The 12,691-nt window shown below is 40.4% G+C and overlaps 1 protein-coding gene across 2 annotated transcripts in view; it reads right to left on the bottom strand.

Moving 5' to 3' along the window:
- Nucleotides 1-12,691, bottom strand: part of GALNT18 (polypeptide N-acetylgalactosaminyltransferase 18) — a 211,073-nt gene that overhangs the window by 39,574 nt on the left and 158,808 nt on the right. For both annotated transcript variants that reach the window (XM_039725019.1, XM_039725018.1), the window contains exons 9-10: nt 11,865-12,002; nt 6,890-6,985 (exon numbers count right to left, since the gene is read on the bottom strand). In XM_039725019.1, coding sequence (XP_039580953.1) covers nt 6,890-6,985; nt 11,865-12,002 — 234 coding nt within the window. The remainder of the gene's footprint in view (nt 1-6,889; nt 6,986-11,864; nt 12,003-12,691) is intronic.

A 12,691-nucleotide genomic window follows, 5' to 3' on the forward strand; every position in this document is an offset into this window, starting at 1 on the left:
AAAAAACTAACACCAGATTTTGCTTCCCTTGCAAACAAGGTCACGATTCTTATTAACTTTTCTATGATCAAAACCAGGATTTATGCATTACAAGAAATCAGCAGAAATATAAATAGACTTAATAAACTACTCAGCAGGAATATCTTATGTAAGACATTAATTGCTACAACAATTTACAGAATATGGTTAAAATAAAAAATATGATTTAATAATGCTGATAACCATGCTTGCCACGCAGTTTCACTGACTCTCTACATTATGTTCTATTACTTGGGCATCTACCAAACTGAGCAACCTAGACTGGGGGAAAAAAAAACCCAGCTATTTATTGTGGAAAAGCATCCTTGCTCCCAGAAATTAAGCATGTACATAAAAGTTTGAGTTAGGTCCAGTGCTTAGATCATTCCGCAAGAGTTCATAAAAAAGGCAAAGGACAACCTGTAGGACAACATGAGCTGGCAGTGCTGTCAGATGCAGCCCCTGGAAGAAGAGGAGCACATACCCCGGGAGTCAGGCTGCCCAGCCAGGCTGCCTCTCTGCATGGGAATAATGACAGACTCACTTTGGCTGGACAAAGAGAGGAGTGTGCAAATCCCTCAGATCCACACACAGAAGCTAACAATTCAATACCATTGATCTTCACCTGCAATGAAAAACTCTCTAATTTAGGCTGGAGAAGATGGTTAAGATCATCCAGTCCAACTGCAAACCTAACAGTGCTACAGCAAGGACTTTCTCTGTTCACCATCTGACTGCTCACTGGAAAAGTACCTGGACCAGGATAGACCTGGATGCTTTGTACAGTTCAGGTCTGTACAGCCCTCTGAGGGTCTGCACACATGAAAGGATCATCCTCAAGGAGATCATGGCCCAGCTCAGCCTAACATGTGAGAAAGAAGTGGTGCTGTCAGGTCAGGCTGCCCCGTACACAGCTGCTGAATGTGTCAAACATTTGCCTCCAAGACAAACATGAACACCAACCCTGAGTTTTCATGTAGCTGAGAGCTGTTAAACAGCTACTGTGCTCCCTTTCACTGCCCATAAAAGGCTGCCTGAAATGTTTTTATTGTAGACACTTCCTCTTCAAGGCAGTGATTTTTCAACTCTGAAGGGCCAGTCATTGATCCATCTGCAGGTTTTGTTGCTTTCTCCCTTATTCCCTGACAATCTGCATCTGTTGCATGTGGGGCCTTCTGTTAAACTATTTTCTTGCACTGAGTCTCAGTTTGCAATGATTATGTGTTTTACACACACTTAACAAACTTCTAAATAACAGAAGATATTTTCTAAAATGTATGAAAAATATCTGTCTATGAACAATCACCATGCTGAGAGATTTCATAGAAGAAAACATAGCTTTTATAAAAATATGCATTATAAACACTTTAAAAGGTGCATTCATGAGCCATACAAAGTGTGTTTAGAAGTTTCTGGGAGATTTTTGCAACTGCTCCCAGTACTTCAGACACTGTGCTTAGAATACATTGTGCTTTCAGGTCAGAGTCTTGTGCAGTGTGAACTGGCACAGCTTTTTCTGTTGGCAGGACTCTCTTCCACTGCCTTGAGTGGAGATGCAATAACTCATACCAGGCAGGGCTGCAGTCATTGGTGTCAGTTCTGCAATCTCTTGCAAGAATATGAAATTATATAATTGGGTGTCCCTTCTCACCTGCATTTCTTTTCTAGTGATATTCCCTATTTAGTCTTCTGACCCTGGTCCTCAACTTGAATTCCTCAGAATCTAACTGGTTTCTATTGATTTTCACATCACTGGATGAGCTTTGGGGTTTAACTGCTTATAAATTGAGAATTATATGAGCCAGAAGCTATTGAACAAGGGAACAGAACTGCCCATTATCCCCTCCGTCACAAGCAATTTTCAAAGTAAATCTCTACTTAAAATATCACTTCATTGATTGATGCTACTTATTTATTATATAATAAAGTCTCTAATAATGTGGTATTTCATTCTCATAAAAGAATCTTTTAAACTATCACTCAGGAGCAGTTTTAATCCAAGTGACACGTTGTCATCAGCCTGCCTTCAAGATTACAAACCTGGTTAAACAGCAGTCTTAAACAACAAACCAGGCTCAGGCAGATCCCAAAACCTGGAATGGAATACAGTCAGGCCTGGGGCATGTATTTACTGCAACTACAACAACCATCTTTTCCATGCAGAACAGGGGCACAGCAGGAAATAGATCTTCTAAGACCTAAATGTAGGACTGAATTGCTGCTTTACTTTAAAAAGTTCAGGAATTAAAACACTTTATCCACTTCTATATGAACCACATAAAACATCCAGAGCCTCACATGAACTTTATGTTTTAGTTACTGTTTTGCCAGAACTGTTCTTCTGCCTTCACATTTATCTTCTCTCACTGCTACCTCATCTCCCAGTTTTCCTGATTGCCTTAATCATCACTCTGATGGGGAGCTGTTGTATTTTCCCTCTGAGCTGATTTTATGTGATGAAAGCAACATGATTTCTACCATCACTAAACAGTGTATTAGGAGCCTGATTTAACTCCTGTAGTTAACTATTTTACCATGCTGCATTTACTTTTTTGGCTGTTTCAACAGTTGCAGAGGCTGGGTTTTGTCCAGCTGTGCTAAGCAGCTGCACAGCAGGAGAGGCTTGATGTGGTAGGTTAACACAAACACTGAAAGCCCCTTACAAACAGTGGCCAGCAGCACATCAGAGGTACCAAAACCACCTGGTGGCCTTGGTCTGTGCACATCTAACAGCTCCTGGGACTGTGGTGGCTGCAGGAGCAGCAGCAGATGCTCAGGTGTGGTGGTGATGTTCCTGCAGGTGAGTTGGGGAGTTATGCCAACACTCTGTGCAGCTGTAGAGATGGAGCAGAAATGACAGTGCTGGTTTGGGCAGAGACTGTCTAAAGACAGGAATGGAAAGATGTGATGCTTAGGAAGAAACGCTTTCAGCAACAGAATCAGGGGAGGACAAGCTACTTAGACAGACATGCTGTTCACATGCTACCACTTAGACAAGGATCCTCTCAACAGAAACTCTAATTATCTGGGCAGCATTTTGTAATTAATTCATTCTTACCAAAGGTAAAGGAATAGCAATTGTTCCTTTAAATTCATGTGAATGGATTGCAAGATCATCACCCTTTTTGGTTTTTCCACCAAACGTTCAAGGTGCTCTACTCAGTGAATGGTACCATAACTCCTGATATGTCCAGGCTCCTGGGGACCAGGACAAAACACAGCTGCCATGGGAGGCCCCCTCTGAACATGAAGAGATGGTAGGAAACACACCTAATCACAGAATGTAGTTTTTCAAGTGCCTTCTGTCTTTTCAGGCCAAGCCAAACACCCTGCTGTGAGGAATTCTTTAACATTGGTAGTATCAGAGGACTACAGAAATGGACAGATTATATTTTGGTTTTCTATTCCATTTTAGTATTTAACCACACATAAGATTTGCATCAGTTTATCAGCAGAATGGAAGTGTGAAATAAACACAATTATAAAGCACTCCAAGATACTTGCAGACATGAACTGTGAATATGCCAATGTTACCTACAGTAGACACAGAGTAGACTGTAGAAAGGTTTGGAAATCTGAGTCACAGAAGTCTTAGCATCACTAATCCTGATTGTATTTTAAATGAAACAGAAACAGCACGGGAAAATGTAGTGCTGATCATTTCATTGCAATATTTTAGGATATTTTCTTGCCATTTTCTACTCCTTTTAATTATGAAGCTACACATGATGTTTTTGACACTGTCTAAAAAATTAAAAGGAGCATGGAATTTTAATATCAGGTATGCAGTTATCCAGTTCCCTTTTTATTTACTTTGATAATTTCTTTCCTATATAAGGCATATTAAAAGGAAACAGTAGCTGTACCTATGATTGTGAAACAATTCCTTGATGTCAAACACCTTATCTAAGCCACTACTCATGCAAAAAGATGAGAATTTAGAAACATCTGAAAGCAGTTAGTGGAGGTGAAAAAAAGGAAGCTATTCAATTTAGAAGAGGGGCTGTAGTAGGAACTAATAGTAGCAACTTAACTGCATATGAGGGAGTGGTTCCTGGCAGTAAGATAAATTATTGCATATGTAGATGCAAGTGTGCCAAGTGGTGGCAGCAATAAAACTGTAAATGGAATAGCTGCCACAGAAAAACTTTGCATCCAAGCTAAGAACAGCATCACCCAAACACTCAACCAGGCAGTCCTGAATCAGGGCACTCACTAATCTGTTTTTGTAAGGACTGCCAGGTAGGACTGTAAGGTAGGAAAACCAGCCCCCTTTATACAGCATTTCACCACTACTAGAATAAAATTAACATCTTACTGGTATCTTTTGTGGCTATTGTCAAGATCACTGAGATTAAAAGGAATATTTATACAAATACTTCCAACATGTAAGAGAAGAAGTACATGGCTGGGCTGCAGCTCTGCTTAAGCAAGAGATGCAACATTGAAGTGGAAATCTCATAGAAGTATGCTGAGTGATGTTAGTTCCTTCCCTCTTAATACCATAACCCCTTAACACAGAAAAAGTCTCATTCTCTTTTGAAAAATTCTGTCATTACTGGGATCTTACCCAAATATAGGCCCTTTTGGATGTTGTTTTTAACATTAGTTACAAAATTAAATACATAGTAATGGGGAGGAGACACAACATTTTCATTATGAAGGAGCAGACTCTTGTCTAGAAAAGTTTCCCTTGTCTCCTTCTCCTCTGCCATTTGTTTGCTGCTATCTCATTGGTACAGAACTTGAGCTGACATTCAAAGGTAGTTCTTTATCTGGTGAATACTGAACTGTGCTAATTGAAGTGACTTTCGTTATTGTTCTTTGTCTCTCAACTATAATTAAAGTTTCTAACTGGAATTTACAGGCATGCCTGCAGTGTGTTGTTCTCACAGATGAGGTGCCATGAGAGTTATGATGCCCTGCCAGGGGATGAGGAATAATGGCTCTGGCTCAGAGGTGAATTGCACAGTTCCTTTGCAAACACTGAGGACTATCTTGCAAAGCTCCTGCAGGCAAACAGTGGTTCCCACATCATTATGTGACAAATAAGGCACAGCCCATCCAGTGAGTGAGTCTGATGGATGGGATTTTCAGATATTTCTGGCTTCATCATCCATAATCTACTCAAGCACGATGCCACTAGTGATCAATATTAAAGGTTCTTGGTGAAGGAAGCCAGTGCAGAACAGAGCTGCAGCATGTGCAACTTGGCAGGGAAGTAGAGAATCATATCTGCAGCTCACCCAGCTCATGTTTCCAGTTCACTATGAGGTCCAGGCACAGGGGACAAGACCACCCTGCTGCTCTGTGTTTATTTCTGAGATACTGTGAGGATTCATTTGCTGTATATTCAGATCAGGTAACTGACAACTCCTGCGTAAAACCACATTCCATAATCCCACAGGGTAGAGTGCCATATAATATAAAATTCATAAAATCAGAGGGTTTTGGGAAAGCTGTGAAAGGCAGGCCTCAGAGACAGCAGAACTGTGATTAGAGCTATGCAGTAGCCATAAAATAGGTTAGCAGAAAAATTATGTAAAAAGTAGAAAAATAAGGACAAATGGAACAATGGTCTGTGTATTAGCACTTGTCTAGAATAACTCCCTAATCTGCAGAAAAGTATATCTAGCAAGATATTAGGAAGTTCTAAGCTTAATAATAGAGCTCTGTGCATTGTGTTTTAAGGCTTACAAGCAAGTATTGTATTTGAAATAAGCAACATTTTTTTTAACCAAAGGTATGCGTGCTTATAGGAGAGAACTACTGTCAATATGCTTTTGCTTTGTGTGATTGGTCAAAAAAGTTTTAAAGTAAGTTGTAACATTATGTTCTTGGTCTGCTGCCTAGAATGTGAGCTATTAACATCTTCCCATTGTCATAACCATGTAATGAGGCTGATGCTGGAAAATAAAATTGCTCAAGACAAGTTCCTAGCAGTCCCATCCCATTCGTGATTTGTACACAGCCCCCGGCCGGTGATAATGGGGTCCTTTCAAGAAAGCAAATATAAAACCTAGTCAGGCAGAAAAATCATTCAAACTGGAGGGATTTTTCACTTTCTCTGGTCACTCCCACATTTCCTTTACGTCATTTTTGCATATGTTACTTTTAAGGTTAAGTAATCTGCACATCTGTCTTTGACAAGCACATTTGAGGCCATGCAACATTATTTTCCCTGTCAAGATTTGCCTTGAAATCCTTACACTTAAGCCCATGTACTTAGCTGAGGAGACGCAGGTCTTAACCCTCTTGTCTGCCAAGTTAGTGAATCCAGCTGTTTTATAGGCAAATGGAAACGTTTTGGTAATTTGAGTCTTTGGCATATACTACAGTAACAGGACAAGAGCAGAGAAAGAAAAAAGGAGGTTTATAGGAAGGGTTTTCACAAGAACAGGGTTTAGAAATTGACACAGCTGTATGGTGTGAAGAAGGTGGCTGTGCATTTCACATTTATGGAACTGACACGGTAAATAAAGTAAAAAAGCACATGTCTTCAGATATTGCATAAGTAAACTGTGAGTATACCTATACATGTATGGAAAATGTTTTAAAATGCATTGCTTCATTCATATGACATGCACAGTTAAGGATCAGAAATGAAAGCTTTTATCAGCAAATCTGAGTAAGTGCTGACTCTCATATTCCTTAAATTCTTTCGAAATTAATAAATCAACTTCCTTGTCAAAGCATTATTGTACCACTGCTTCTCAATTTACAGCAGAAATAATGCTGCCTCTCTATAAAAGAGCTACTAAACATCTTACCCAGGGATTGTTGCAGGAAAACAATGACAGGTACAAGATGGTTCCTCCCACACAATCTGCTAACTGCAGCAGCAAAATCAGAGAGCATTAGACAAACTAACCTGTGGTGTCATCCCGTGGCAGATATACATGATTGGGATATTCTCTGTGTCTGGCCCTTGATCAAGGCACAAATCACTTTTCAGGGAATTCTGCAGCTAAAATAAACAGAAAGAAAAAGAAATCAAGCAAGTTTTACATGAGAAAAAGATGGTGTGAATACTTTCTTTTCTTTGAGAAAATAAATCGTATGTAGTTGAGGAAGGAAATATGCAAAATTAAAATATGTTCCAGTGAAGATCTTGGAGAGAAAGCATCTGGACTAAATTCTTCCTTGCAGATAATCTAGCACCACTGATTTCAATAATGTTGCACCAAGTTTCAGGCAGAGGATATTGCAAAATGTCTTCAGAGATAGCAATAATTTTTTACTGTATGTTTTAAAAATATTTAGTCTCTGGTACACACTATATACAGAACCTGAATTTATCCTGCTGAGTAAGATAGATGAGGTATTAAACAGCATTTAAGAATCACTCATGAGAGTCTTCTGATTTCCAGAAATAATTCAGAAAACTTGCTTTCAGCTGACATCTGGAGACTTCAGGGCAATTTTTACGCATCGGCTCCCCTGATTATTCTGGGCTAACCCATGCACGGCAACAAACAGACTGCAAAGTACTTGGCCCTGGTCAGCACAAAGCCCTGTGAAAAACCTGGGCTCTGCTGAGACAAGAGTTTTCTAAAAGTGAAGTGCTAAATTAATGAGCACAGATAGCTGGGAGAGTGTGAGGACAAAGATGTGGACTGCATACCCATGGATGTATAAAGGTGTTCCGTGGTGAAAGGCTGGCTCAGAGAACAGGAGACAACTGCCTGATGGAGGGAGATGTGGTTTGCAATCACTTGTGATTAACTGGGCAGTTCTGTCAGCTGTGCACAGGGGCATCTTTTGAGGAAACCAAATGAGTATCTTTAGAACGGAAGCCTAGAACTGCATGTAAGAAGAGTGGACAAGCCAGAGGCTGAAGCCAGGCAGTGAATAAAATCAAAACCATCAACTCATCTCTACAAGACTTCCAACTCTAAACCAAACTCTAAATCCAGTAATAGACAAGATACATCTCAACACTAGAGAGAAAATATGCATTAGGTATCAATACTGTCACTACTCTCAAGAATTGAAGCCTTGAGAATTACATAAAATCTTCTCTCTTGAAGCTTTCTATTTCTTATTCATAATGTAACCATAGCCATGACTCTAATCACAAACAGATGTCTAAGCACCCCTCTCTATCCAAACCAATGATAAATATCAGCCTTATTAATTCATGCCTGGGTCTATCATTGCCTGTGAGAAACGACCTCTCACTTTAACATTTCAAAGGTTTATTAAACCTTAACAAATACAACAAATGACTGAATAAGGACAAAGAGCAGCACTGCGAACACGTAACTAAACCACCACAAGGTGGCTGCTCCAGCTTTTGTATGGGTAACTCTGGCGCCTCCCAAAGCCTGTCAGCCAATTCTTCTTCACCCTCCATTGGTGGCGACTGCTTCCTTGCAACTTGACTGGAGGTCAGGTGTTGCCATGCCATGCCTCCTAGTACCTAGCCTGTCTCCCCCCCAAATGCCCTGACTACCAAGCACATCCAGTGACAACAATACAAGCAGGAGGGGAAAGAGGACTCTGGGGAGAACATACCACAATAACGTAACTGTACGCCAGTAAAACGTCTCTTAACATGCACATAATATTCATCCCTTAATTGCAAGAGCCAGCCATTGCATTACCCATCTATAACACTACCTCTGTGTTTCAAAACCTCTTCCATAAACTCCAATCCTAATGCTTGTCCTAGTGCAAATGTTATAAACTTTTGCACAACAATCACCAGACCTGTTAACTAATAATGCTGTTTCAAAATCTGAGGTCCAGATTCTCAGGAACAATCACTTTACAAAATCTAGTGGCTTTGTGGCAACCAACAATTAACCTGAGCAATGCAATTTTAGCCAAGACTTAATCGTAAAAAAAATCCAAAATATAGCAGACAATCCCTGTGCTGAAACCCAGAAATAATTATTGCTACACTGAATACAACAGCTTTTGGCCCAGTGACACTGCTTTCCTCTAAATAGGACGGTACTGCACAATTCAGAAAGAAGTTCGCTTCCCAAATATTTACTCTGCCACCAATCCCAATCCTAGCTATATTTCACAGTATAAGCTAGATATGAATTCTGCAACTATTTCCCTGATTCTCACAGAACACGAGGAAATGTAGGATTCAGGAAATAAATATGTGGGTGTCTCTGTAGATGTATATCCTAACCTTATCCCCATTCTAACAGCTTTTTCAATTACTCAGGATTTTTTTAAATTGATGATAATGCTATAGTAGCAGTATCTCTATTTAAAAAAAAAAAGCCAATTGATGAATAGAAGCATTTAGAGAATCAGAAAGCAGCTGACTTGCTTTGAAATATCACACCTTTCTCTGCTGTAAGATGTGCAAGCAAACAGCAAAGCAAACAGACATAAAAGAAGATCAGACATCTAAGTGATTCTTTTACTACAAGGATAGGGGCACTTAATCTTGTGTCATACAACAGTATTTCATGAAACAGTGAGCTGTGTATTTCATGAAACATGCCTTCTTTATCTGTTGTCATAGTTGTCCACTACTTCCTTTGTGATGGTACAAACAGGGCCTGTGCCACACATCTCTCTCAGCTGGTGATAATCATGTGCATTATTGGGCAGTACCTAAATCACAGGATCATAGAATGGCTTGGGTTGTGTTGGGAGTTGGGTTTCTTCTGTTCTTTCCTTTATACCTGTGGAATTTCTTCCCACTAAGCGCTGATGGCTTAGATACCAAAGGGGAGAGTGCCTGCAGCCAAAGAGACTGTTACCAGCTCCTTGGTTCTGTTTGTTTTTAATGCCATAGTTATTGCTGTTTTGTTTTGCCTTGATATAGATACTGGTAAAGAACTGTTATTCCTATTCCTATATTGTTGCCTGAGAGCCCCCTTAATTTTAAAACTATAATAATTCAGAGGGAGCGAGGGGGTTTGCATTCTCCATTCCAGGGTAGGCTTTCTGCCTTCCCAGCAGACACGCTTGTAAACCAAGATTGGTTTACAGGCTGGAAGACACATTAAAGATTATCTCATTCCAAACCCCCTGCCATGGGCTGGGACACCTTCCACTAGACCAGGTTACTCAAAGACCCATCCACCCTGGTCTCAAACATCTCTAGGGACAAAGAGTTCATGATCTCTCTGGGCAACCTCTTCCGGTGGTACTTCACAACCCTTATAGTAAAGAATTTCTTCCAAATATCTAATTTAACCCTGCCCTTGTCCAGTTTAATGCCATTCCCTCTTGTCCTATCACTATACATCCTTGTGAAAAGTCCCTCTCCATCTCTCTTGAGCCCTCTTTAGGTACTGGAAAGTTGCTCTAAGGTCTCCCTGAAGCCTTCTGTTCTCCAGGCTGACCACTGTGCTCAGTATTTCTGTAAAAAACTCTTCTTACTCTCTGGTTGATGAAAATCTCTCAGCAGAATATAAAATCACTGTTGCTGATTTTCCTTTTGACTTGCACAATGTGGAGTTGATCCTAAGATGAGTAGTTTAGTTCTTACACAGCCCTTCCTTTATTTATATTGTATCACTTCTACCTGAAAAGACTTTTTTGTCCAGAGCCACCTACAAGAAGAACCGTGCACTAGTTAGCTGCTATGCCTCCTTCTCCTCAGGAAACTCCACACTTGACTGGATCACAGCATCACTGAGCGCAGTTCCATGGTGTGTGTCAGAGGCTCCTTGCACACAGGTGTGATTTAGGCATTGTTCTGAACTAATTTGGGAAGTAACCATTAAGTCATGCATTTAGCAATGACCTAAACCTTTGCTGGAAGTGCTTTTCTTGTATGATTGTATGAAAAGCCAGCATGGTTATTTTAACCCATAATCACGGTGGCCATGGAGCTTCACAAGATTTACTATCCCTTCACTTGCCAAAATACAGCAGCTGCTCTGTGGCACCCTCAGGGCTCCTCCAGAGCCATACTGGCCAACTGCACAGTCCAGTTTTCTGAAGACAAACTTTTCACTTGTATGATCTGCTCTCACATTTTCTAATTAGGATTGTCTTACAAAAAGAAAAAAATTAATTCAAATGAATCAATTCTTGTGAAAATGACAGTGAAAGAGAATGTGAAAAGGACATCCTAGGTCTATTACCTTATTATGGGCCTGTTTTAATTTACTGCTGCTCATCTTCCATGCCGTGCACACCTGCCCTCTCTGTTTGGGGCCCTGCCAGTTTCCAAGGGGCAAGAATTGCTTCTGCCTTAATTAGCCCCATGAAACATGATTGCAACACAGACAAGGGCACTACTGTCCCACAAATAACAATGAGCCCAAAATGCATGGATTCATCTGCACTTTCTGTTGGATGCAGCGTAATTCTCAAACCTCTCTATTGCTGCTTTCTACATGGGTTAACTGTGTGAGATTTGGTTAACTTGGAATGTTAGTCTTTGATTGTGATACCTGTTCTGGGGTGGATCAGGATTTCCCTAAAATGGCTAAAAGTCTAATAGGGAAAGCATCAGCCTTTAACAGTTGGATTTGATGATGTTAAAGGTCTTTCCATCCTAAATGACTCCATGATTCTAAATTAAGATCTGGCTACAATCTTAAGAAGGTTGCAGTTGAAATACTGAGTCTATTTTGTGAATTCCCCTGCTGCCACAAACCTGCCAGCTCCAATGTGTCTGCAAAATCACACCTTGAGTACTTCTGTGTGGAATGCAAGCCATGAAGCAAACAAACAACAAAAAATCAGGTAGGAAGGTAATGTTCAGGATATCTCAGCACAAATTACAGGAGACCAGCTGTGTCTGTCAACTAACCATATTATTTAACCAGTGACTCTAAATTATCTGATTCTTTTACCTTAAATTTACTTTTACTTTTCCCCCACGTTTGGACAATGGGAAATGTAAACAAGATCCTTACCACCCCATAGGCGACGGTATCTGAGTACATTCTCATTTCTGGATACACGCTGACAAGATACCACCTAAAGGTCTTGCACTGGAGCTTTTTCCTTAGGGCCTTCCTCTCTGAAATATCACCAATATCAATTCCGGAGTCCTGCACACGAAACAAAGAGCAGAAAAAGCCACAGAGACATCAGTGTTACACTTCTGTGTACACTACACACCCAGAATCTCCCTCATTGCAGAATCACAGAATAAACTGAATTGTTAGAGACCCATCAGGATCATCAAGCCCAACTCCTGGTCCTGCACAGCACTATCCCCAAGAGCCAAACATCATTTTGACCTATGACAATAAACACATTTTGGTTGTGAAGTGAGTCTGTTACCCACACATGCCCCAGAAGTGCCCCAGTGAATTATGGCACAGTTCACCATGGCAGGGTCTCTTTCACAGTCTGCTTTGGTGAATGGGACTACTCCTGTTGACTCCAGTGGGGTTTAGATCCAGTTTCCAATGAATATCACTGCTGTTCTCCAATTTCCTGGCACTTACCAAATCCAAAAGGAATTGGCAGGAAGTAGCAAGTTGCCCTAGAAACATGGGCATTGCTGGTGTCCCACTGTGGCCTAATCAATAGGGTATGACACTTTCTGGCCATTTCTGAAGCCTGGGTTACTGCTAGACTGCAAAGAGCAGAAGCTCTGCTCACCTCTCTGAAATTGTACTTATTAAAGTTCTTTTGTAATGTAAAAAGATAAGTTGTTATTTTTGTTAAAAGCAACTGCTGAATATTCTCTCCCGTAATTTTTATTCTCCTTTACATTTCTGGCTAACCTAGT

The sequence above is a fragment of the Passer montanus genome, unplaced genomic scaffold (assembly GCF_014805655.1).
Source record: "Passer montanus isolate IOZ18808 unplaced genomic scaffold, ASM1480565v1 scaffold54, whole genome shotgun sequence".
NCBI classification, from domain to species: domain Eukaryota; kingdom Metazoa; phylum Chordata; class Aves; order Passeriformes; family Passeridae; genus Passer; species Passer montanus.